The sequence below is a fragment of the Amblyomma mixtum genome, chromosome 2 (genome assembly GCF_055824585.1).
Source record: "Amblyomma mixtum isolate Tamu chromosome 2, ASM5582458v1, whole genome shotgun sequence".
NCBI classification, from domain to species: domain Eukaryota; kingdom Metazoa; phylum Arthropoda; class Arachnida; order Ixodida; family Ixodidae; genus Amblyomma; species Amblyomma mixtum.
The window spans coordinates 54,133,973-54,160,791 of record NC_143013.1 but is presented as its reverse complement, the minus strand read 5'-3'; the positions used below and the strand labels follow the sequence as shown (position 1 = coordinate 54,160,791).

At 48.0% G+C, this 26,819-nt stretch overlaps 1 protein-coding gene across 1 annotated transcript in view; it reads right to left on the bottom strand.

Moving 5' to 3' along the window:
* Window positions 1-10,802: 10,802 nt before the first annotated feature.
* Window positions 10,803-26,819, bottom strand: part of DppIII (dipeptidyl peptidase 3) — a 46,793-nt gene continuing 30,776 nt past the window's right edge. Inside the window, exons 12-22 of the mRNA XM_089571615.1 lie at window positions 23,090-23,211; window positions 22,746-22,876; window positions 21,249-21,307; window positions 20,521-20,715; window positions 19,555-19,661; window positions 19,288-19,461; window positions 18,266-18,390; window positions 14,636-14,756; window positions 13,463-13,639; window positions 12,674-12,836; window positions 10,803-11,070 (exon numbers count right to left, since the gene is read on the bottom strand). Coding sequence (XP_089427741.1) covers window positions 10,928-11,070; window positions 12,674-12,836; window positions 13,463-13,639; window positions 14,636-14,756; window positions 18,266-18,390; window positions 19,288-19,461; window positions 19,555-19,661; window positions 20,521-20,715; window positions 21,249-21,307; window positions 22,746-22,876; window positions 23,090-23,211 — 1,517 coding nt within the window. The 3' untranslated portion in view covers window positions 10,803-10,927. The remainder of the gene's footprint in view (window positions 11,071-12,673; window positions 12,837-13,462; window positions 13,640-14,635; window positions 14,757-18,265; window positions 18,391-19,287; window positions 19,462-19,554; window positions 19,662-20,520; window positions 20,716-21,248; window positions 21,308-22,745; window positions 22,877-23,089; window positions 23,212-26,819) is intronic.

Here is a 26,819-nt window from a genome sequence, read left to right as displayed (position 1 = left end):
GCCCCACTAATGCCTCGCAGCATACCAAAGCTGCTACGAGTGCACAGGCGATGTTCGGACGCTGCAGGATGTAGTGCCGGTATAAAAAAGGCATATGTGTATATCGGGTAGCATCCATTAAAGTGAGCATGCGCGAAACGCTATTTCATATCGGGCCTTAACATATGCTCGTGTTACGTACGCAATTTCCCGACTTTAGCGTGAGCGACTCTTAAATACGTTCTACATCGTTTCCAAAATGGCGGCCCCTTTCGGAGCCGGACCCCTCGTCTCGGACCGAATTCGTCGTTGTTATTGCCGTTTTCAGTACGCTCATTGGCCGTAAATGGGCCACTTCCCAACAAACACAAAACCTCCTCACAAACTCCAAAAAAGGATGGAATGTCCCAGTCCCAGTACAGCATTTATCAAACGTTTCCAGACCATAGAGGCAAGACATAGAAACACAAGAAAAAAGGCAGTGCTCCCACTAAAGGTCTAGAAACGTTTTTTCGAGAGTTTTAAGGAGCAACAAAAAAGAATTAATGCATTTTGGTCCCAGAAAGGTAACTGGGTATAACGTTTTCGGGACCAATGGTTTTCAACAAGAAATAAAAATTGACAGCTCGCTCTCTTTTCTCTCTCCCTCGCGCCACAAGCTGCGGGGAGGGAAGGTTTTCCTCTTGCACTCGCCGTTTTGAGAGATGAAACAGCAGTTTCATTGGAACCGCCGAAGGAAACTGTAAACCCCGCATCTCTCTCGGCGCATGCGTTTCTCGCACGTGGGCCGTCGGCTCCATGCTGCAGGCAGGCGGCGGCGGTCTGCATTTTCATCGCGCCGCCGGCAGCGGCGGTCACCAGCTTTCCCGTCTTCTAGTGTTTTCCCAGCTTGCGCCCAACTTCAACATTGTGTGGTGGTCCCTCCAGGCGTCTCCGACTATCGGCACTCCTCGCTGCGCCACTGTCTAGCAGAAGTGCGGTAATGGCCTCCCGTCGCTCGCCCAGCTTCCTCGCTGTACGGACGCCATTTTGCGCGCGCTTATTCGCGCTGCCCCAGACGTTCGAGCACAAGCCCCAGCGCACGGCAGTTCTTGCTCTCGTCAATGCGCCAACTGGGCTGTCGTGGACTTCGTAGCTACGGATTCACGAAAGTTTTCCCGCGCACCTCGGCGTGCCCACACCATTCCTTTTGGAACTGATGCGGCGGCGGCGCATCGCAAGTCATTTGCGCAGCTCCACAGCCCTACTGATGCCGCTATTCGAGGCGGCGTTCGCGGCAGCGGAGTTCGTGGCAGTAGGTGACTCCTCGCACGCATCCTGCATTCCTCAGCGCCTCCGACGACTGCAGCACGTTGGTGGTGGCAGCGTGGCCGTCTACTATGGCCTGAGGCGGGAAGGACCTTCGGAGACCCACCACTCTCTTTCTGCGAGTGCCCATGGATTAGCCTGCATGCTCTACCTACTTCGCCACCGCGCAGCCATCCTGCACTTCGATCCCGCGTTCACTGGCAGGTGCAAACACTGTGGCGAGGTGGCTGACACCTACCACATGGTTTGGGCTTGCCAGCGCAACTCAGCTCTCTCCCCCCACCCCAACCCTACCAGAGAGGAATGGGAGGCGGCCCTGCTTGGCTGCTCGGACCTTCAGGCCCAAAAGGCTTTGGTCAAGAGGGCTAAGGGCGGCTTCAACCAATGGGGTCCCGGAATAGGGACTCCACCCATTGCGGGGCTCTTTAAGAGAGCCTCACCTCTTTTATTAAATAAAGGCTTTTCATCATCATCATCATCATCCTGCCGCAGCGGTATAGTTTGTGCAGTGTTCGCGTGGTTATATTGACTCTTTCCCACTGGATTAATCTTGCCTTGATCTTGACTCCCACGCTGGACTGTGCCGCATGCGCGGTCTGCCGCACCATGGATGCAGCGCGCCACCGCACGTACTTGTGTGTGTCTCTGTGTCTTTCTTCGTGGTTCGTCCCGTGGTTGCGCAACCTACACCTTCACAACATCATGTACCAACTTGGCCCAACCCAAGTTTTATTGGTTACCTGAGCGCGTTCACCTTCCCGCCTGGCTCCAAGCAGTCTTATCCCCACACTTAGTCACAAGAAAACAAAACTCCCAGCATCGTTACGAAGGTGTAATGCGTATGTTTGAGCGCTCACTGTGCTGTGAGAAGGCGCAGGACAGAAGCCTGCGTTTAATTTATGGTTTCAGCTGTTGCAGCCTTGTATTTCATCCCTGGGTTTCCGTAGGCAACGTCGTCAAGGTATGTTGGTTTATTTTATTTATTTATTTAAGCATACTGCAGGCCCTTTTCGCACTGTTTTTATTTTCGCCTAGTAGAACTAATATTTTTTTGTTTTGATAACACGTCGCTGAAGCTTGCTCCGAGTCTCTAAGCGTGAGGGGGGTTTCAACTTGAAGAAAATCCGTGACCTGAAACTGAGTGTCTGCAGCGTACGCCCATCTCGTCTTTTCTTTTGTCACCCAAGTTGCTGTTTACATACGTTTGCTTTTGTGTGTGCATATCTGCTTTTGTAGCCCTTAGAATGCTCGTTTAAGGTGCATCAACTTTCAGCCTGTATTCTGTTTTACTTGCTTCATATTGCAGATTTCTCAGGGCTGGAGAAAAAAGTGGCTATCATTATATGCATGGCGCCGTAGTGTTATGTACTTACACTGTGTATTAAATGGTGCATACGTTTGCGTCTGCTGTTTGTATTCATTCAGATTTGCACCGTTGAACGTAAGTTTTTTTCGGCACGGACTTTCAATTCGGTCTGTATTGTTTTTCTTTGACTGAAACATGAATGCATTTTGATTGTGGTGGTGTATGGTGCGGTCGCCGGCATGGACGACAGGATGCAATTCGTGCTAAGAGCACAGCTAGTAAACTGAAATTACTTCTGTATGGCGCTGCTATTTGCTCTTATATGGGCCAAATCGGGGACTTTTTGAGTTCATATTTCCTTTGTGTGCAAAATGCTAGGACATTTCACGTAAACGGATAAGTGCAGAACGGCCGAGCCAGCACGCATTCAGACGAGTGGAAAGGTGGATTGCACTACCTGTAACCTAAGTATGCACCTGAAATTTGGCACATATGTGCGCTTGGATGCCTGCAGGCTGCACAAAAAAGGAGGAATAATTTTATTGAACCAGAGCCGAGAAATCGAGCAATAACCTTTTGGGGCTTTCCATGGGACGCACAACTTTTTGGACATTGCTAGTTGTGGGGACGTTTTTTAGATGTGTTCGGGAAAAATGAGCACCTCCTGGGGAGATTCCAAATGTCCCGATGGGTCATTTTTGGGAGATTTTGAGGAGGTTTTGTGTTTGTTGGGTTAGGTTTCACTTCGTGTCGTCTCACCTGTAACAAAACATATCAAAGTTCGCTTTATTTTTTATTTAAAGTGACGATTCTCCAGCTTCTAGTCTTAATAGGAGCGTCGGTTTGCTGGCAAAAATAATTCCCTTTCCAACAACCAGATGGCTCCACTGGCCTGGGCATATTAGGGCATATCGTTGCGTCTTCGTTTGCATAAGTCGAATTAAAAGTACAAACGTGACAGATGGCGCAACATTCCTCAAAATGCTTACGTTTCGCATACGTAAGTGTGCATACGCTTATGGTACGTAGACAGCGTCTATTTAGGCCTTTTTCGAACCACATCTGAGTACGCCGCGAGCAGACGACCAGTCGCGGAGGACCACGTTTAACGCGCTCTTCTGATTGACTGAGGAGGTATCTCCCTTCCATAGCGCTGCAAGGAACTTATAAGATGGAGTATACGAGGTCGGTTAGAAAAGTATCCGACTTTATTTTTTTATGCGAACACCTGATGGATATGAAACAAGCGCGCTTACAGCAGCCGACCTTGAACCCTCGTGCGCATGCACGAATTTTTTCCCGCCTGCCGATAGCGTCAGTCGCTGGGAAGCAGCGTTTGAGTGAGGCAGTGCGCAGTGCTCTCGTCGGTTTTTTGTTGCAAGGAAAATGGCGGAGCGAGAGGAGCAGCGCTAATACCTCAAATTTTGCCAGAAACTTGGCGATAGCCAAGTGGAAATCATTCGAAATGTTCAGATGGCTTTCGGTGATGATGCTATGAGCAGCACACAGATTAAGCAGTGGTGCAACTGGTTTAAAGACAGCCGCACATCCGTGGAGAGAGAGCCGCGCTCCGGTCGGCCATCAACATGCCGAAATGACCAGGTAATTGCCGAAGTGAACGCTGTGGTGATGCGGGACTGTTGTGTGACTATCCGAGAAATTGCGGAAGAGGTGGACATCAGCAATTTTTCTGCCCATTCCATTATCACCGAAGATTTGGCCATGGAGAGAGTTGCGGCGAAATTCGTGCCGAAGCTGCTGACGGTGGAGAAAAAGCAGCTTCGTGTTGAAGTCTCACAGGAGATGCTGGATTCCACAAACAGTTACCCTGACTTCACCGACGCCGTAATCACTAGTGACGAGTCTTGGGTGTACGGGTACGACCCTCAAACCAAATCCCAGTCGTCACAGGGGACGCATTCCACGTCACCAAGACCAAAGAAGGCCCGCTGGCTGCTTACTGCTTTTTTGACTCCCTCTGTGTGGCACACCACAAGTACGCACCCCACAGGGTCAAAGGATGACTAAACAGTACTACAGGGATGTCCTCCATCGCCTACGTGGTGCTGTGCGGCGCAAGAGACCGGAATTGAGGTCAACAAGAAATTGGCGCATCCCTCGCGGCATTGCTCCTGCACATTCCTCGCATTTGATTCAGACTTTTCTGGCAAAAAACCAGACTCCTGTAGTTCAACAGGCTCCTTACTCTCCTGATATGTCCCCCTGCGACTTCTGGCTGTTTCCTAAAATCAAGAGGTCATTGAAAGGAGCGCGATTTCAGAAAAGAAAGGACATTATGACTGCAACGACCGCAGAGCTAAATTCCATTCGGAAAAGGGCCTTTTCGGAATACTTCCAACAATGGCAGCACCGCTGGGAGATGTATATGGAGCCCCAAGGAGACTACTTTGAAGGTTATTAGGTTTCTAACACTCCAGTTATGCCAGTTTTTTTTCTTCGGCCAAAGGTCGGATACTTTTCTAACAGACCTCGTATAGCTTGGCGACCTGGGTATTGCGATGGCGTAGGCGTATGTGAGCTGAGAAGCGACAGGCCCGGGCTGATAGAGAGGCAGGAGAGCGTCAGCAAACTCCTCCTGAAAGATATATCGGAGGGCTGTAGTCAGATGGGACGGTGGCTCTTGACGCCTTGACAGGAGTTCCCGGCGGCAAATATTGTTCGATGGTGAGTGAAGTAATTAGCCGCCGTTTCAACCCTGGCCACAGAGCAAGTCAAGTTCAACGACTCTCTCTGGAACATAAGGTCTGTACTAGTTCCCCACTGGGTAGTAGAATGTCCGAGTCTGACCCTAAGTCCAAGTCGAATTTGTCTTTCATGTTTTATTCAAACCGAAGTTCTTTCCTGTTGAAATCGCGCACAGTTGTTGATCACTGCCATACACTGGAATACCCTGATCGTCTGTTCGATGGTACTCGAACGCCCTCGTAGCCTGCTGCGTTCTCTTTTTTCGTGAAGTGCTGTGCAGTGTTCTGTCCTAACGGCCGCTTGCCCCTCTTCGAGCGCTGTCGTAGGTGCCCCCACTGACTCTCGTCCCCCCCCCCCCCGTCCATACAGGCCACCCTCCTTTCCAGGCTGCAGCGTCTCCCTCGCCCTCCTCTCAGTGCCAACGCCTGCGGAATTTCTAGTCTTCCACGGACACCTCGCCGGCTTGGGTTCCTTTCCCTCCTGCAGGCGCCTCTGTCACTCTTGCGAGGTGTGCTTGACCAGCTGAATGCTTGGCGGTGTGCGAATGAAGACGGCCAGGCTGTCGGCCTTCGGAACTACCAGGAGGACACGAAGCCGCTCACAGGCATGCCCAATCTCTTCTATACCGGGCGTCTGCCCCTGATGACCATGAAGGGTGCCGCGACCTAATAGCTTTAGCAGTGTATGCTGACAATCTCGCGCCATACAGGAGTACCCAACACCACATAAATTCCTGAATAAGTTAGAAGAGAACACCCTTAGGAGACTACAAACTAACACATACCCAACGCCAGCTAAGTTACACCAGTGGTACCCTACACTATAGGAGGTATTCACATGACGTCATCCGCAAGGGGCGCTAGCTGCCGGCGCGGCATTCGCCATGTTGGTGGTCGCGCGCGCGTCCGCCGCAACCAGCCGCAGCGTTTAAATAGCTGGTGATGGGTGAAATATATGAGTGCATTTCGCGTCTGACCGCAGATTTCTGTCCGACCCGTACCGCCGCGTGACTGAGTGAATATTCCATGAACTGTGCGAAGCAGAAAAGAGCGGGCACGCTCAGAAGGTTCTACTTTGTGAAAAGGTCGACCCCCCGTAAGAATGCGGAGGCGCCGGCATGGTGTGCGACGTACAGGACTGCTGCCGCGCGTTGAAATCACCGGTATCGAGGCCCACCTTATGCACGGCTTAAGTTTGCTGACAGGCCAAGTAATTAAAACATACAAACCTATGAGAGGGTGCAATTACTTGACATGCGGGTGAGTCCAAGAGCCGTGCTGAGGGTGCCGAAGGCCGAGGTGCCGAAGGCCGAAGTGCCGTTTTTGGAGAGGTGAGTAATTCGAAGGGTCTGTTCGCTTAGCTGTAGCTTAACTTGTCACCTCTATCTGCTGAAAGTGACGTGTTGCTACGGCTTGAAGCAGCGCTACGTAGCTACAATCAAAACTGCAAAGTATTCTCGCTGGGTCCGACGTTCGTGCTGCGAGCATTTCTTTGACCGTTCTGCCGCTGGAATTATCAGTTTCTGCGGCGCCAGTTTTGGAATTTCGGTAGTTAATCGTGCCGTTTATCCACGATGTGCCCTGCATGACTAGCTGACAGTTATCAACCGATATTAAAAGCTGCAAGTCGTGTACATTTTTGCGTGCAGTGCAGCCAGCCAGTTTTGCTGCCGAGTTGAGGCAGCTCTGTTTTATCACGGCACAGAGGAATTCTGCTGCAAACTTCATGCCCAATAAGCGTACGCGGTCGCTGATGCATTTAACAACGTGCAAATATGTCACTGATCACTAACAGTTCAGGCCGGGTACCTCACGGCGTACCGTGTTTACTACGCGAGCTAGCGTGAAACGACCGCAAACATGGCGCGTTTGCCGCGGCGACGCTCGCGCCGTCTGGTAGCGCGGCCTCAGTGAATACCTCCTATACTCTCCGCAGTTCCCTCACTGTGGAGAGGTAGCTAACCTCTACCACATGGTGTGGGCATGCCAATTTAATCCCACAGCTGGCCCCATTCCAAACCCCTCAGATGAGCAGTGGGAGACTATTCTGCTCAGCGATGATCCCGACCCTCAGCACTGGCTGGTGGGGAGGGCCAGCAATAACCAGTGGACTACCGGACTAGGTGGCCCACCCACATGTTCTACGAATATTCAACAAATAAAGATGTTTTCAATCAAATCAATCGGACCCTTAATGAGCCTCGGACCCCGACGATTCCTGGCGCCATACATTCTCTTCCTCAAGCGCTTCTGGAGCCCCACAAAGGGAAAATGCCATTGGAGATAGCAGTCCTCCGGATATGCGTAGCGCACTGTTACAGCATAACTGGCTCCCTTGGTCAGTGGACACCTCAATCGTGCTTTGAGGTACGTGACAGTAGTGTCCACATGCAAAAAACCATGCTTTCGCACAATATTTCGGGCTTAATAATGCTAAACCACCAGCCATTTTCTGCTCACTTCGTGAGCACTATAAAATGCTTTTGATCGACTCGCTGTGCGACCGACATGCCTAAACTGATTGCTTCCTGCATTTATTTATTTTTTATTGCTCTTTTATCAAGTGTCTTACTGGGCACTGTATACTGGGTGTATCAGCAAACACTAAAAATCTCCAAAAGGGGGATTTCGAAATGGGAAAAAAAGTTTTGACTAACAAACAGTCAGCTACAGTGGAGGTCACTTAATGTAAAAGTCGTAGATAGGTATTAAAGGGACACTGAGGAGAGCTCTATCAATATTTTTATGCGAAGCATATTACTAGAGCTACACTACAGCCCGTCGAGCGCGGCGGTGGAGCTACCATTGACCTTTAGCGTGACCACGTGACAACATGACGTCACAGCAGAGGAGAGATGGGCTGCCGGCTCGTGCGGTCGGCCGCGGCGGTGGAGGCTCCACATCAGAGGCGCGGCGGCTGACCACGTGACATGACGTCACAGCAGAGGAGAGATGGACTGCCGGCTCGCGCGGTCGGCCGCGGCGGTGGAGGCTCCACATCAGAGGCGCTGCAGCTGACCACGTGACGCTACAGCAGCGGTATAAAGCTGAGCTTGCCTCGCTCTCCGGGCACTTACGAGGCGGCCAGGTGTTGGGATGCCGCCTAGAAGCAGGGATGATTTGAACGAGAAGCGAAAGCATCAGCGTGCCACAGAGACCGATGAAGAGCGGGATGAACGTCAACCAAGGAAAGCCATGTATTACCAAGCCATGCTTCGCATCTGACTAGGCTTAACCTTAGCTAAGCCTCAGCCATTTTTTTTACAGCAAAATCCGATAGTTTGGCATTTCATGGCTTTGTTGCCACGTGGCCGGCAGCGAAAGATGCATTTATTTCTAAGAAATTTGGATTCGAAGTTGAAAAAGTTTTTCCCGCCACTCTGATTCAAACTTGGGATTCTCTTATGACGACACAGGACTAAGTGACGTGAAACATGACGTGCACATGACGTAACGCCGACTCCGTGATTTCTGGCGGCCAGCAGTGCGGACTAGCAGCAGCCGAAAAGAAAGCTACCGCCGGCCGCACGTTGAAGGCAACTATCGGCTATTACGGCCGTCGCTACCGTCGCTTCGTTTACGTTTGCACCGGCGTTTTGCCAGCGTTACGATGGATCCCGTTCTCGAAGTCCTCAACGAGGTTCTAGCAAATAGACACCTTTAGCATACCGTGTACCTTGTTACCGCTAGCGGAATACCGGGAGCCCGCCTACTGCCGGTGAGCAGGCGCTTATTGGTCCCGATGCTGCAGGCACGCGCGTAGCTGCCGGATACGTGGCGCCATCTGGCGACGTCAAGGAGATTTGCGCATGCATTGGCTGCGCCTCAGTGATTCGTGGCTTCTCGTGTTCTAGTCTTTCTAGAACCGTTGGTTCTAGCAACACTGTTTTGTCCTATGACGTCATCACGCTTGTACTTGCGAGTTTGGCCTGTGGCGGCGATACCTGTATTTTGGTTCTGGCTCTTTTCTATGTTACAAGAACTTTGTTGTCAGTATGAGTGGTGTTTTTGTAATCAGGAGCTGGTATTCTGTCGATACAAGCCAGCTTCAATTTCTCCTCAATGTCCCTTTAAGTAAAACCTACTATGTTTTTAACTAGCACAGTCTGGTGTTTAGTGCGAATCGAGGGTTCAAAGCCAGGGACATGAGTGGATGCTTTTTTTGACACGAAGAAAAGCAGCCCCTAAAGCTCTGCAGTGCAAGTAAATCCGACACTAGTGCTGCCCTGCTAAATGGTTCTTGGAGGTGGCTTTTCCAAGTCATCCAAGTAAAAGCAGTAATGGCAGCAAGGGACGCCTGAGGGAGGCTCACATTTAGTAACCTTTGGAATCTAAGCCCTCGGGATTGGCTACTGATCACCATATGCTGGGAACATGCGCAAGGATTCATGCACATGGCTTGGTTTTGGGGAAGCAGCCCTTAGGCCCGAAAAGGAACAGGGATAGAGGATCTCGGCTGGGGCAACCCAAGCCTTGGCTTTGGGGAAACTGCCGTTAGGCCCGAAGAGGAAAAGGGATGACAAAGTAGCCAATGGAGTGGCCAGAAAGCTCCGAAACTCGGGAAAGGCCAGCGGCTAAACCAAGTACCGGTCTGTAGCTCCGATAAAAAATGCATAGATCTCTCACGGTCCTGGTGCTCATGCGTCAAGGTTTTCGCACCTCTATATGTGGGGAACGAGGGGGGTCTGCGGATGTAATAGTGACACCATCAGATGCACAGGCTGTAATGCTCCCGGTTCGCACATACTTGGTCAGAGACTAATACAATGAAAGACTGTGCTGGTAGTAAAATGCAGAGTTCCGAGTCCAAAACCATTCCTATGGTGAAATAGATTCCTATAGTACGGTTGGGGTGGCAGAATCACACTTGGGGGACAGGGACCCCTGGCCATGCCTCCGTCACCGGCAAACGCAGAGTGGTGTTTGGAGTCTGCTTGAAGGCTCAGGGCCACAGCTTCGGCTGAGAGCAAGTGCTTGCCCTCCAAGGAAGCCCAGAAAGGAGCCTGACTCGATCAGGATCATTGAGCAAAAACCTACGCTGTTCCAATCCCAGTTCCTTCCCACCAACCCTCTACCGATTCCGTGCTCCCATCCCCTCCAGCCACCTCTCAAGGGAGGCAAGGGGAGTCTCCCGGGCCCACTCCCCTGCCTGTGGAGTCGCCAGTGTAGCAACTCCCCCCTTTTATTTTCCCTTTTCCGCCTGCGAGACAAACTAACCTTTGTCGCTCAGGACCAATTCATTTATTTTGCCACTGAATTAAGCCTGTTATGAATAGCAGTGCAGGTAGAGACATATTATTCTTCATTACTTCTGTCTGCCCAACATACACTTCACATACAGGGTTGCTGGGCAACTTCATTTTCAGTTCTTTCTAGAGCCCATTCTATTGTCTGTATGCAGGGTTAAAACCCCATTTCGAAGTGGGTGCCTGAGCAACTCCTTCGACTGCTCCCTGCCCGCCTGTACTCTTTTCATGGCAGAATCAGAGTCATAGCACCAAGTATGAAACGTACAAAACAACCATTTAATAATTGTCTGACGCATGCGAGCTGTACGCCTTGTACTACGTTTCTTGAGGTTGCCACGCTGGAACGGAAATGGCGCTTTCCCCCGGCAGCCAGTCACCCTTCAAAAGTGGTCCTTGTCCTTCTTCCACAGTTCGAGCATGACCCGGTCAAGTTTTTTGGCCGTGGCGGCATCGAAACGGTCGAGCCACGACTGGAGGTGGCCCTCGGGACATGCCTCGTATTCCCGCAGCTCCACCTTGTCACCTGAAGGAAGTGGAGAGAGAGCCAGCTTTTCTGAGCAACTAACTATAGTATGCAGATGACCTCCTGCATTTTCAGTTTTCATCAATAAACTTCCTTTCATCTACACGTTATTTCAAGATCTCAAAACTGTTTCTTCATTTCAGGGTTTATTAGATTTCATCTTCTTTCAGTTGTTGGTACTTGACATTTGTTTCAATGATCGCCACTGGCTGGAGCTGTCATGTTTCACATCCTTGGTGGTTTGTTATTTATTGAGTTATTCAAGAGTTATTTGCATTCCATCAAATGAAATGGTTGCTGTTTTGTATTGATACACTTATCCTTTTGTAAACATTGCCCCACGGTAATGCTGCAAGCGTATCCCCCTATTTTGTTTCTTTACATGGTGCCCAGAGCCTCATCAGGCAGTCCTATTTGCCTTTAGCTCTGGGCTCCAGAATTTTTGATAATCCAAAAAATAAAATTCCCATTCTGAAGTGCTGAGCAGTGCGATCCCTACAAGACACCTAAATTTCAGAGTTAAATTACAAAGTTCAGCACTATGAGCAATTGCTGATGTCTTTCTGGGTGCACCTTAGGCTATATTGGTGGTTACAGTGGTACAACAAGTGAACCAGGTCACAGAAATGTGCTTTAACTCTGGCCCTTCTTTTTGTAATTTGGTTTTCCTGACACCGTTGCTACCATCTCCTTCCCCTCTCCCTCACAGCACTACTGCGGTGCCCACATCAAGCGAGACGGTCACTTTTCTTTTCCACTAGTGTTCAAAACAGCACTGCTTACTAACAGTTCCTTACTTGTGAAATATATCTTGTCCTCGAGCTAACTGCTGCTTCTCATAGTTTCACAGGCCATGCCCACGTTCATCTAATGTCAGTTACAAGATGCAACTGCCAAACAATCAGTGCAACAAGTGAATCCAAGCTTCAACCATTACTATAAGTGTGGTGGCAAAGACAAGTGACCCTTTGGACTGATCAAGTTATTTCATTTGCTCCAGTTGTGCAAATAAACATGCTAGGCATCATGACAGCTGCACACTACTGTTGACTGCAGCAGTTAGATTAAGTAAAATCAACCAGTAATAATTATACACATTGCAATTTTACTCTGCAAAGGCTTCCACCAAGTGAAAAACCACCCTGAAAAATGTTCGCTAAGGAGGGAAATGAACTAGGAGCGTTTGAGCAAATCTTTTGCTGTATTAGCATTCACTGAAGCAGTATGCAACTAGAATAGTGTTTGACACATCACTGGGTAAGCTGACATAACTGGTAATCAAAGCAGTGGCATTCCAGTTTCGTTCTGTGCACACAGTGAAAAAAAAAATTATTGGCAGATGTTTCATCATCAGATTAGGCCAACTGTGCCCATTGCAGAACAAAGACCTCCCCCATATCCCTCCAATGAACTCTGTCCTGTGCTGCAGCCATCTTATCCCTGCAAATTTCTTAACCTCACCCGCTCACCTAACTTTCTGCCACCCCCTGCTATGCTTGCCTTCTCTTGCAATCCAGTCTGTTCAACTAAACGAACATCGGTTATCTTGCCATACCAAATGCATTCGAACTCTATTCATGGCAGCAGTGTGAATGAAACCCACCATTCAGGACGGTGTTGCTCTGGACGAAGATGCGGCGGGGCTTCTTGCGAGCCATGACGATGTCCCAGTACTTCAGGAACGGGTAGGGGCCAGAGTCGCTCACCTCCGAGTACTTGTCGTACATCTCGGTGGCCGCCCGCAGGTTTGCTGTTGACTTGAACAGCTGCAAGTGACACACACACACACACGAGCAATTCAATTAAAGTTCTCTGCAACCAGTTTGAACATCTGAGGGTAACATGCATTAGCAAGCAGTCTTTTACACAATATGTAACCACATTAAACATCATGCTGTGTCATGTTAATGACCACTATCAGTTGCTAGCACAATACGGTAGTTTCATGGCAATAGGTGACAAAGGATGTCACCTGACTGGCCCTGGGCTCACCGATCAAACAAAGCAACACAAATGCAGCATTCTGCAAACCAATGCCTTGGCTTTAAATTTTAAACAAGAAGGAAATCAATGCTGCTCACATGACATGAAATTTCTTCCTAGTCTGTTTCACCCAAAACGCGTTTTGCCAAGGCTGATGTTTCTTTGCATGTGAAGCTTTCCCTCAGCATCACTAGCCAGCTGAATAGCACGGGAAGCGCAAACAAAAACAGTTTTGTAACAACCTCAAGTCTCGAAGTCTTGCCAGTGCACTTGGAAGCTTTCAGCTACAACACAGCGCACCATCCATGGGCGCCAAAAATTGAGAAGAAAGTTCTTGATGCAGATAAAATCAATGCATCAGCACATCAGCACTATACCTGGTCTTGCAAATGCTAAAGTGCGTTCTCACCTGTAGCTTGAGGAGGAACTGCTCGATGGCCGGGCGACCGAAGGAGGCGATCTTTGTTCGGTCCACCGTAATCAGCAGGTCAGGCTTGCCGTCCTCACCCGTAGTCTCACGGATCGCAACCAGGTCACCGGCCTCCAGGAGCACACGCATGATCACATACCGAGCTCGCGAATGAGCCTGTGACAAAGGGTGGACGAAGCCAATTGCTTAATCAACTGGGGGTGCGCTGTCACCTCTCAACACACAGACAACATATGCAATGATTGGTGAAACATCATACCACGAATGAATGGACCAGTTGTTCTCAAAGCGGGCTTTACAGAACCCTTTGTTTGTTTTTCCGCTTGCCCAAGCATTTAAATCCATGCACACTGTTTCACTACCCAGCCAGCCAATAATCACTGAATTGGGACACCCTTTGTGGTGCTGTGTGTCTCCACAATTTTCTGCATGTATGTCATACAGGAAGGGATGGAAGTCCTAGGGGGTTTCCCCAGGACCAACGACTGAGAACCCTGAACTGGACAGGGATACGCAAGAACTGAAGAAAGTGCAAAAAAAAGCAACCATGCCTGCAATTCATGACCTGTCATTTATAGCTAAGTTCTCCTTCTGTACATACTGAACTCAGTATAGGCCAACCTACTAGTTTACCGCACTCGAACAAATGTTAGTTATACAGCCCTGATAGTCTGACTCATGCTCGTGTAGCCATTCTGCAATGAGCCGCACATGCCATAATAAGGTGCGTTCAGGTTGGAGAGAATGGCCCTGACCGCAGTGTCACTATAGAAGGAGCGAGAGCTCTTCCCCTGCTCCTAAAGATAGCAGCCAAGAAGGCAGTGCAAGAGGCCATGCATACAATACCTTATCTGATCTGTGTGTGTAAACTGAGCAAGGCAATTTTATTGAGATCGTGGCTTGCCTAAGCTACGAGTCGCAACCAACACTTATAGGACAACTATCACTTCTAAATGACAGTTACGACTAACAAATTAATGCAACCTGGCCAGGTTCATTAGAAGTTTGCTTGGCTGCACTGGCAACAGCACATCCACCTCATTGCAAATCAACGCAGAGGCAAGAAGCAGGCAGAGCTGAGACAGCTGTGAGCTAGAAGAGCAGTCACAGTGAGGAAGCTGAACAGTGACAAACTGGCAGCCATTGCCGTACCTGTAGCCAGGCCTTGGTGTGTGGGTTGTAGGTCTGCAGGCCCTCGACACCCTTCACCACCATGGTGAGCCAGTTGACGTACGCCACATCCTGGCCTGCCTCCCCTTCAAAGCCAAACAGCCTGCACAAAACAAACGAGAAGAGAACAAAGAGCAGAGGAGGATAAGCAAACATGGTACCATCAGCTACAGTGGCAAGGAGTTTGCAAATACACAAGCAAGCAGCATGACGAACGCACACACCCATGTCCCAAATATTTTGCTTGATCTTCCATTATCAACGTGCAAGAAAGACATATGGTTCTGGTGCGTGCATACAAACATGCTTGCACAACACAGTGCCATGTCCACCTGCAGCTTTTCATTGCTATGTCAGCTATGATTCCTTTATCTCCGAAGAAACATGAAATAAAAGGGGCAGCGCCCATCCCTGCCAATAACAGCATAAAATACGCACAGCCAATTGAAGACAACTTCAAGAAAACAAGCGCAGCCCTGTACAGTTAAAATGAAAGCATATTATAAAGACACTGTGCGCGCAACAGTTACCACAATTGGTCTCTTGGCTGTTTGTTTATTTTTGTGTAGTTTTGGGCATCGGCTTCATCTCAGCCACAGGGCTGGCATTTGCCTTTAAGCCCTGCAGCGTTAGGCTTAGGCTGAGATATTTCTAAAAAACTTCACAAATGCCAGCCATGCCTCAGCTAAGCAGGAGTTTGTCAAATGTGGCAGTGCAGCACACACCTCATTTAGCTCAGACAAAACTGTAAGCATAGAGCAGTGTTAGCTAAAGCACATTCTGGCTCAAGACAAACCTTTCTGCAACAGAATGTGAATGCTACAGGTGCCTTAACCTCTTTATGCAGTACGCATCCCAGACGATATTCTCAAAGCAGTGGGTTTTAGGCGACAAAACTGCAAGCATAGAGCAGTGTTAGCTAAAGCACATTCTGGCTCAAGACAAACCTTTCTGCAACAGAATGTGAATGCTACAAGTGCCTTAACCTCTTTATGCAGTACGCATCCCAGACGATATTCTCAAAGCAGTGGGTTTTAGGCGACAAAACTGCAAGCATAGAGCAGTGTTAGCTAAAGCACATTCTGGCTCAAGACAAACCTTGACGATATTCTCAAAGCAGTGGGTTTTAGGCGACAAAACTGCAAGCATAGAGCAGTGTTAGCTAAAGCACATTCTGGCTCAAGACAAACATTTCTGCAACAGAATGTGAATGCTACAGGTGCCTTAACCTCTTTATGCAGTACGCATCCCAGACGATATTCTCAAAGCAGTGGGTTTTAGGCGACAAAACTGCAAGCATAGAGCAGTGTTAGCTAAAGCACATTCTGGCTCAAGACAAACATTTCTGCAACAGAATGTGAATGCTACAGGTGCCTTAACCTCTTTATGCAGTACGCATCCCAGACGATATTCTCAAAGCGGTGGGTTTTAGGCGACAAAACTGCAAGCATAGAGAGCAGTGTTAGCTAAAGCACATTCTGGCTCAAGACAAACCTTTCTGCAACAGAATGTGAATGCTACAGGTGCCTTAACCTCTTTATGCAGTACGCATCCCAGACGATATTCTCAAAGCAGTGGGTTTTAGGCGACAAAAGTGCAAGCATAGAGCAGTGTTAGCTAAAGCACATTCTGGCTCAAGACAAACATTTCTGCAACAGAATGTGAATGCTACAGGTGCCTTAACCTCTTTATGCAGTACGCATCCCAGACGACATTCTCAAAGCAGTGGGTTTTAGGTGACAAAACTGCAAGCATAGAGCAGTGTTAGCTAAAGCACATTCTGGCTCAAGACAAACCTTTCTGCAACAGAATGTGAATGCTACAGGTGCCTTAACCTCTTTATGCAGTACGCAGCCCAGACGATATTCTCAAAGCAGTGGGTTTTAGGCGACAAAACTGCAAGCATAGAGCAGTGTTAGCTAAAGCACATTCTGGCTCAAGACAAACATTTCTGCAACAGAATGTGAATGCTACAGGTGCCTTAACCTCTTTATGCAGTACGCATCCCAGACGATATTCTCAAAGCAGTGGGTTTTAGGCGACAAAACTGCAAGCATAGAGCAGTGTTAGCTAAAGCACATTCTGGCTCAAGACAAACCTTTCTGCAACAGAATGTGAATGCTACAAGTGCCTTAACCTCTTTATGCAGTACGCATCCCAGACGATATTCTCAAAGCAGTGGGTTTTAGGCGACAAAACTGCAAGCATAGAGCAGTGTTAGCTAAAGCACATTCTGGCTCAAGACAAACCTTTCTGCAACAGAATGTGAATGCTACAGGTGCCTTAACCTCTTTATGCAGTACGCATCCCAGACGATATTCTCAAAGCAGTGGGTTTTAGGCGACAAAACTGCAAGCATAGAGCAGTGTTAGCTAAAGCACATTCTGGCTATAGACAAACATTTCTGCAACAGAATGTGAATGCTACAGGTGCCTTAACCTCTTTATGCAGTATGCATCCCAGACGATATTCTCAAAGCAGTGGGTTTTAGGCGACAAAACTGCAAGCATAGAGCAGTGTTAGCTAAAGCACATTCTGGCTCAAGACAAACCTTTCTGCAACAGAATGTGAATGCTACAAGTGCCTTAACCTCTTTATGCAGTACGCATCCCAGACGATATTCTCAAAGCAGTGGGTTTTAGGCGATAAAACTGCAAGCATAGAGCAGTGTTAGCTAAAGCACATTCTGGCTCAAGACAAACATTTCTGCAACAGAATGTGAATGCTACAGGTGCCTTAACCTCTTTATGCAGTACGCATCCCAGACGATATTCTCAAAGCAGTGGGTTTTAGGCGACAAAACTGCAAGCATAGCTAAAGCACATTCTGGCTCAAGGCAAACATTTCTGCAACAGAATGTGAATGCTACAGGTGCCTTAACCTCTTTATGCAGTACGCATCCCATACGATATTCTCAAAGCAGTGGGTTTTAGGCGACAAAACTGCAAGCATAGAGCAGTGTTAGCTAAAGCACATTCTGGCTCAAGACAAACATTTCTGCAACAGAATGTAGATGCTACAGGTGCCTTAACCCCTTTATGCAGTACGCATCACAGGCAGTGTTCTCAAAGCAGCAGGTCTTAGGTGACTGCTTTTAAACTAAAACAACAGGTGACATCCAATCTGCATAGCATGCTTATTTCCAATCATTAGGTTCTCCTTGTGATTACCACTTTGTTGAAGCAATGTCCCCAACCCTCCTGTCTGATCGTTTATTGCCTCCAGAGATGAAGTATTTGTTATGTCATTATGACAAAGCACTGAGGCTTTGACAATGCAATAGTGCAACGCATCAAATTAATTATGACCACACAGTAGTGGCTAATTAATGCAGATCCAAACTTCAGCATGCAGGTGTTTCTACATGTTGCCTCGATTGCAATGCACACCGAATGGCCATATAACACAATCTTCAACCCATATTCAGCAGCAAGACAGTGCAGCCACTAAGTTCCTGCAGCCAGTATACAGCCAACATACAGGTACAGCTGGAGATCAACATGGGTAAACAACAGTCTTTCCCACCACAGGCAAACACCACAAGCCTCTCACTACAGAAATCACCTAATGCGAATTTGCAAGCAGAAAGATGCATGTGTGCAGCTTCCTCACTTCAGCACGTCCTCGACAGTGCAGAGGTAGAGGCCAACGCACTCGGCTCGGCACTCCTCGTAGGACGAGCCCATGGCCCCAAAGACGGAGTCGTACGTCTCGCCGTCCTTGTACCAGCTGGTCACCTGGTGAGACACAGACAAGTACAGACAGGAATTCAAGCCACTGACAAAAAGGGGCCTCTAACCCCCAAGACGTCATCCTTCCCTGGGAAAAAGAAGTGTACAACTGCAGCCTAGCGCGAGACTGTGATCACATACTGGAGCCACAGAATGAGAACCAGCAGGAGTGTGGAATGCCCCATTATTAGTGAAGCACAGGCTCACAAATTGTAATGCAAGAGGATGGCACTATACACTTACACCAGTTGCAACTGGTGTCAAGAAATTAACTACCACGGGGCATCTACTGGCGGCAGCTGCAGCTGATCACATACCCTGGCACGTTCGATAAACATCTCCACACATGTCGAAAAACCTCTAATAAATTCTCTAAAAATTAGCGCTGCAAAGCCCGTGACAAGTGCACAGAGGCAATGGTCTCTCTAGCCATAACGTTGCACAGTACCAGCATGGTATCATAGTAGCATGGGGCATAGCACTGGCCTTGGTTCAAATGGGGCTAGGTTTATCTTTGTAGTGTCTGATGACATTGTGCATGCTCATAGCTGCTCTTGATAGAGGGACAAACTGGCATCTTTTACTGCGACAGCTGTTATCTTTTACTGCGACAGCTGTTAAGGGCACTTTTCCCAGTTCTGTGGTGTTGTTGGCGTAACATGGAGGAGAAACAAAGAGCAGAGGGAGCTGATGCCATTCACAGCAGCACGAATCTGTGGCATCCGTTGTGTGCAGCGGCGTGAAATAGTGCTTGCACCATTCAAGCTTCTGTGCAGAGAAGACGCTACCGTGTGGGCTAGTGAAGCAAAACATCTGCCTCAGGATGTCGCATTACACAGATGCGGTAATCTTTGGAGAGCTTTTTTTTGTCTCTTTGATGAATTGAAGAAAAAGGGAGCCTGCCTTAGCCTCAGGGTCTGGTCCCAGTCCGACGTGGGGCAGCCGCACTTTCTCCTGGTCGAAATTGAAGCTGCCGTCCTTGTGCTGTGCGAGCAGCTTGCCGCTGCCATGGCCCAACAGTTCGTGCAGCCCCACCTGAACCTCAAAGCTGGCGTTTTTCAACTTGTTGAAGATCTCCTGCAATGGCCGTGCGTCCCCAGACAGAATCGTGAGACGGCACTGTTCAAGGCCAACCCCACATGTAGAAGAAACACACCAAGCAGAGCTTACATTGTCTTCTTCAGTCATGAAGTTGGCCTTTGATGATTTGTCATCCGCGTTGATGACGTTGCCAAGCGAAACATTCTTGAAGCCTTCGTCCTGTCGGATGCTGTCATCTGCAGGCCCCAAAGTCACTCAAAATGTTACATGCGTAGCAAATTGGAACAGGCTACATTCACCATGCAATCATAATGGTAGGGTTTATTTATGAGCTGTTGACTAGAGGCAGCCCAGAAGGAACAAGACGCCACAGGAGACAACCTAACTGCGACATATCATAGTGCACTTTCTTTAAGAATATGCTGTGCCAGGTTCTTAACAACAAAACGCTGCCACACAGCAAGATTTATTCCCGGCATTTCCAGCGAACCTTTACAGAAGACAGCCCCACAAGGAGCGCACTTATACTGTCAAATTTCAACAAAAATAGCCACACCAATTTGGTAGCTATTTTTTTTCTACTGTCCTACATGTTGCTTTTCGCAATACTTTCCTCCATGTCTTTCTCCATACTACCAAGTGCAACAGTAAGCAAAGGTAGGCAATTGGTTCTTGAAAGCAGCAGCAAAATTCAATTTTGCTGTAAAAGGCCATTCACATCTCCATCTGTATCATGCCACAGCATGGCATGGCATGGTATGGTATGGTAACGGTACGGTACGGTATGCTGTGTAGGGTTTAATGTCTCAAAACGACACACAGGCTATGAGGAATGCTGCAGTGAGAGCTTCTAATTAACTTAGGCCATGTGGGGTTCTTTAATGTGCACTGACATTGCACAGGAGCATTTTTGAATTTTGCTTTCATTGAAATACAGCCACCACGGCCAGGATTCGATACCGTGACCTTGGCATCAGCTGCCAAATGCCAAAGCCACTGAGCCGCCATGGCGGGTCCCTCCTTCTGTATGAAGGCACGTGCTGTCGAGTGGTAGTGTGCTATTTTTCGGGGCAACAGGTTGGAAGGGCTACTCACAGTTGGGAATGTTGATGCCTGCAGGGATGCCACTTCCGGCAAAGGCCAACACATCAAGCGAGGTGAAGTCGGGCCGCAGGAAGCGGTCCTTCTCAAAGCTCCGTGGCCAGGGCAGCAGCTGCAGCAGAGTCTCTGCCCGCTCCACCAGTGCACCAAACTTCTCACTCTGCGGCCGGTTCACCATGGCCACAAAGCCTGTGTGGACACAAAGTTCATACCAATTGTTAAATGCAGTTTTGTGCAGTATGGAACAACGTTCGAGTAAAGTTCTCGCAACAGAGTCCCACCTAAATTTCGACCACACTCTAATGGGAGGTACTTGGCTTCCGATGGAAGTTAAAAAATTTACATCCAAGGTCAAATCTAAAACAACAGTGTGATTGGCAATGATCAAGGGTTTTCCTGTGTAACAATGCCACAGCTGAAGCGTGTATGAATGATTGCAAGGTGAAGTGATAACAGTGGCAATCAAGAAAAAGGGCGAGCTTTTATTGGTGCACTAATTTCGAAGTTCGTATACCACACTTCTTACTCACATATGGCCGGTAATGACAACTCGCACCATTAGACTACATTCATGCTGCTGACTCCAGTGTCAACCATGACACTAGGACAACAGTGAGTCAGACAGAAGCAATCTCTCTATGGACATGCACATTCTAAAGATGCTTTAAGCTAGCATCTACATTTCAGTTTTGCTTCAAAACAAAATATATATACTGCGGTACCTTCAAATTCCCCACGAATGCCAGCTGGATCCCTGTAAGTCTCTATAAAACCTATGTATCTGCAAAGAAGAAGAAGCAGAAAGGAGGAGAAATTAACGCAAGCTTAAAAATTACATTCCTCTTAAATACCTGCTGGCACTGAAGGCAACACCAATAATTTAAACAACACACGGAATTCAGGAAAGTTTGCAATGTACGTTACATGCAGCTTTCTCACAATGTCTCGAAAAAACAACGCAGGACGGAAATAAAAATGAAAAATAAATGCAGCTGAAATGGCCATGCAAAAATTTGCTGCAAATTCACATTGCCTGAAATCATAAACCCGGGGAAACATTTTGTGACTAACTGATTTTTCGGCCTTTTTCGCGGTCCATGGAGAGTTCGAAAAATCATTCGTCGACTGTAACCCAGTCCTGTGTCAGCTGCGCCCATCTTAAGTGTTTCATAAAAACTACTCTCCATGATGCTTCGCGCCTGTCTCTTGTGTTCACATACACTCTCCAGTGTAAGGGCACGCGAATATCCGACGATTTCGAATACTTAGTCGAACAGTAAGGTATTCGGTACTAGATTCGATCCAAATGTTTGGTATTCAAAATCTCAAAGTATTCGTCGCAAGCGAATAACATTCCCGGAATGCTTGCTTCATGTGGTTTCAGTTCAGTGTTCCCCTTCCAGCGCGGCAATGTGGCGTGCATACAGTCAAAGCCGCCATTCCATGGACACCTGCTAGGAGTACGTACTGTATGCCTGTGCGCCCGAATGTATGCCTGAGCCAGTCTGTACATGTGCATGGCAGCAGACGCGAGAAAGCGCAAGCACAGTGCATGAAATTCGCTAATCAAGCACGACAACGCAAGCACGAAGGGAAGCTGGTACGAGACACATGAAGACAGCTGCACCTTTCTGATGCCTAACGTCATGGGGAGGCGCTGGGCATGTGGTGTGCACGCCTAGCAGGTGGCCATGGAGTCATCACCGAAAAGCAAGAGCTGTGCAATGACACGACTGCAATCAAGAGAAGCAGTTGGAGGTCCCACAAATAGGTCTCGCACCCCACAATACATCGCTACAACATGTAGGACGACTCCCTCAATTTCCGATAGCCATTTTGCAAAACCGACACAGCTTCGAAGAGTTTTACAAAGCTTCTGTGCACTCTTCATTCTTTTCATGTAATGGCACTGTGTGTTCGAAAATGCTTACTGTGCTGTTCAACCTTTTATATACGCAACAAGCATTCGAAATATTCACTTCGAAGCACACCCCAACTGCAGTCCCTTATGCCTTTAAGAGTACAATAAATGCTGATGTTGATGATCGCAAGTACAACAACCTTAGTATAAAACACCTGTACTTGAAGTCATCCACTGATACACAGCAATACAGTGCTCACTACAAAGCGATTCCTCCGTCTTAATAAGCTCAGTTATTAAATCGAGGTTCAACCGTCACAAGGGTGGGCAGACAAGACGTCCACACAATGGCACTCACGACTCGACGCCGGGGCTCTTGTCGCGGATCCAGAAGCGGGAGCCGTCCTTGTGGGCGTCCAGGCTGCCCACCGTGAAGCTGTCGATGTACTTGCCCAGCATTTGCCGCTGGTTGTCGTTGGCTGCATTTTCCTGCAACGAGGCCCGCAGACGGTCCACTTGGCTTTCCATGTTGCACGTTATCTCGAGTTAAAATGCACGTGCGCAGGCTTCCTCTCAGAGCTGTACAAATGCTACACTTATTCACTCTGAATGATTCTTAGGAGTTCGCAAGTTAACCCCACATATTTAGGGTTTGGCTTCAAGGCCTAAGGTGCTGGTGGGATGCTAGCTGGCGCCACACACCTGAGCTAGCCGAAGGTTGTCTACGACGAGCTTGAGCAAGGGGGAGTAGTCGCCCCGGGTGAAGGTCACCCGGCTTTTGTCCAGCACGTCGCTGCCCAGGAATTCCGCCTGCTCCTTGTCCTCTGTGAGAAAAGGGCCAACACAACAACAAGCAACAAGTTCAACTTGATAGTTACCACGGCTGCACTTTGGTGTGGTATGGTATGGTATGTGGGGTTTAACGTCCCAAAGCCACATATGGGCTACGAGAGATGCCACAGTGGAAGGCTCAAGATCAATTCAGAAAACCTGGGGTTCTTTAACATGCGCTGACATCGCACAGCATATGGACATTTTTGTATCTCACCTGCATCAAAATGTAGGTGCCGCAGCCGGGATCGAACATGTGACAATGGAATTACCAGCCCAGTGCAACAGCCACTCAATGACCGCAGCAGTTGGAGAGCTATGACTTCTAAACAAACTGTCACAGAATAATGCAACATCCTGAGGATTACGTCAGCTTCTTGTTTGAAAAACGAGCTTTCAAAAGAGAAAATTTTGTGCAAAATGGAAGCATCCACAAAAACGTTTACACTGTGAGGGGAGCCCCCTCAAGAATTCCTAGTCACTCCTCTTCAAACGCCGCCAAGGTGAGCGAGCATACTGTTGAACACTAATGATGAATTAGGACTGTGGCTACAGCTGTCGACATATATAGGCACAGGCCTCACCACTATGTCCTGTGTATGTCAGTTTTGTCTCCCTCTGTTCGTCCTGTTCCTCCACATAACTCAATACTTCAAGGATGAAATACCGACTAGAATTTATCCCTAGCATAGCAACAAGTTTTTAACGATTACTTTCTAATGTGCCACGAAACAAAATTAGACGCAACATTTTCTTGCCCAAATCGGCCTTTCCAGTAACCAAATAGCCTCTTTCACACTAGGGTGCACTAGGCTCAACGCCAACTGGTGGTAACCACAAAGGCTTCCCCTATTTGCTGCTAAGCACTGATCTGACAAAAAAAAAAAAAATGAGGGGTGGGGGGCAACAAAGAATCTCGCACAGTGTAGGCAGGTCAGTGCCAGTATCACGGCTTCCTATGACTTCTGACAAAGGAAGCGCGAGGATGGAGGCCCTGACTGGAGAGACCAACTTGCAGAGTTTGAATTGGTTACGATTCTAAATACCAGGCGTGTGGAAGTCAAATCAAATTATACCAGTGCTTGCCACCAATGGGCAACTTCAAGAAAAGGCAGCAGGGCGACTGCAGTCAAACCCAATTATAATATTGAACTCTGCTAGATAAAACTATCCTTCATATCAATTAATTTATGAGTGCAGTAAAGCTACAATGTGAATGCATAAGGTTAGACGTCAACTTCGAGCAACTCTGGTCGACTCAAGAAGCTGGCTTCCCCTCACCACATCTTCGGAGGTTAGTTTTCCCGCATGGACCTGCGGGTGATACTGGAACTATGGTGCTATGCAGCGTGTGCAGACCAATGATGGCGCGGATTTTCCATGACATAGGCGGTAGGAACATACCCAGCCAACTAGAATATGTGTTTTTTTGCGTTTTTTTTGCATACAGTGCCAGTTATGCCCATGTTGTCGTGCAATTCGCATGTATGGTACATCATGCTGCCATCGGCAATTTCACTTGGTATTCCTTGTCTCTGTGTGTGCACAGTAGAAGCCGCGCGACAGAACCTCCCCTTTTCCATGAAACTGGAAATTATCAAGCGAGCTGAAAGAAGTGTAAAGAAATCCGAAGTCGTCGGAGCGTGCGAGATTCCGAGAAGCACGTTAAGCACCATTCTGAAGAACAAGGCTGACACATGGTCTAACGTAGAGAAGAGACCCAGCGAAAAAACCAAGTCTCTGGAATGCTTGTAAAGCATTATTTTTGTTCCAGTGATCGAAAGGTCCAACTGAAGAGCATGGATGACCTGTCAACTTTTCACCAAGTGGCTGAAAGCCTTGAAACGATTACCTGGTAGGCCAAGATCGCAATGTCTGCCTCATCGTAGACAACGGCTGAGCTCATTACCACAGTGCTAGTTTCAGCAACATTGCACTTTGCTTTCTGCTGCCGAATGCTATGTTGCTGCTTCAACCCTTGGACCAGGGGATATTTCGCACACGGTGAAGGCTGGTTGTAGAAAACGTCTGACCAAACGGATCCTGTGGAACCAGAGGACTGGAAAAGACTTAAAAATCAACCTCTTAGGCGCCCTGTTTATGATGAGTGGGTCGTGGAATGATGTCACAAATCGAACTACTATACAGAACTGCTTCCGACATTCTGGTCGCTTCTTTCCCAGCGAAGACGGACCAAATTCTTTGTCGGGTGAGCTCGACGAAGCTGTAGCGGGTCTTGACGATTTGTGGAACCAATTGTTCAAATTTCCTGATACCATTTGTGATGGAGCAGCCAAAGGCAACTTTGCCTCCGCGAACGACGGCGTTAAGACCGCGGGAGAGTTTGCCGATGAAGACATTGTCACCGACGTCAAAGATAACCAGGATGCCATCAATGCAAACTGTGACAAGGAGTTTGACGTGCTCCAAGCATGGTTTGTTGCTACTGCACATCGATACAAGGCAGCGGTCGCATCCGTTCTGGGTCCATCAATAACATTTAAAAATGTGTTCTCTCCGAGGCAATGAAAATGAAGAAACATGAAAAAATTCACAACTATTTCGCTCGGTAAGTGGTTGTAAATGAAATAAATTTTTTTCCATTTCAGTGTGCCTGTATGTAGTTAAATTTACTGCTACTACTTTAATACCAGATTACACGTTATATCGAACTTGTAGGCATATGTGAATTCGACTGTACCTCAGCCCTTTCCACTGGGATTTTCCGTGGGAATACAGTCAAGTCCACTTATAACAATATTCAAGTGCCATGGAAATACCATTGTTATAACCAATAATTGTTATAACAGGGTTGTGCCAAAAAAAAAGAAAGGATGACAAACTTCAGAGCATTTATTGACAGTAAATACCCAGAGGGGTATGATTGTTCTAATGCCTGTAAAAGCTCGTTAAATCGAACTTCAGGGAACCGGAACAATGTTCACCGTTCACCGATGACCAAAGCACCGCCATCACTGCGCCACCGGGAGCTTTGCGCACCTCCACGTCACAGTAATCAAGCCGGCTTTTTGGAAGCTATTCTTATGGGAAATTCAAGAAGCACGCAGAACCAAGGGTGCGGTGGCAGCTGACAAGAGAAAAACCGCGCTGGCCGCATGCACGCGCGCTGCACTGACTGATTAGGGGTACGCATGGCGTGTGTAGCCAATGCAGCAATGCAGCAGCTCTCCTGACGCAATGACGCCTGCCTCTTTTGCTTTCGTGGCGTTGCTGCGCCAGCTTAGTCCATTGGTCTGCTCCACACATGCACGCTTTTGTGTTGTAAGCATGGTTTTGCTGGTGTGGTTGTAGCATTTCTTTTCTTTTTCTGTAATAGTTGACACTCAATTACCAGATTTAATTGTTATAACCAATAATGTGCCTTGACAGCATTGCTATAAGCAGTTTATTTTACCATAGAACACATGGCAAAGCTGATGGTGCCATGACCGACCATTGTTATATCCGATATATTGTTATAACCAGTATTGTTATAAGTGGACTTGACTGTACCACACTGACTCCCGGTTATTGTGCAACTAATACTCCCCACTGTATCACAACCAAAACGCCCACTCCAAGCACTACTGACAAACTGACC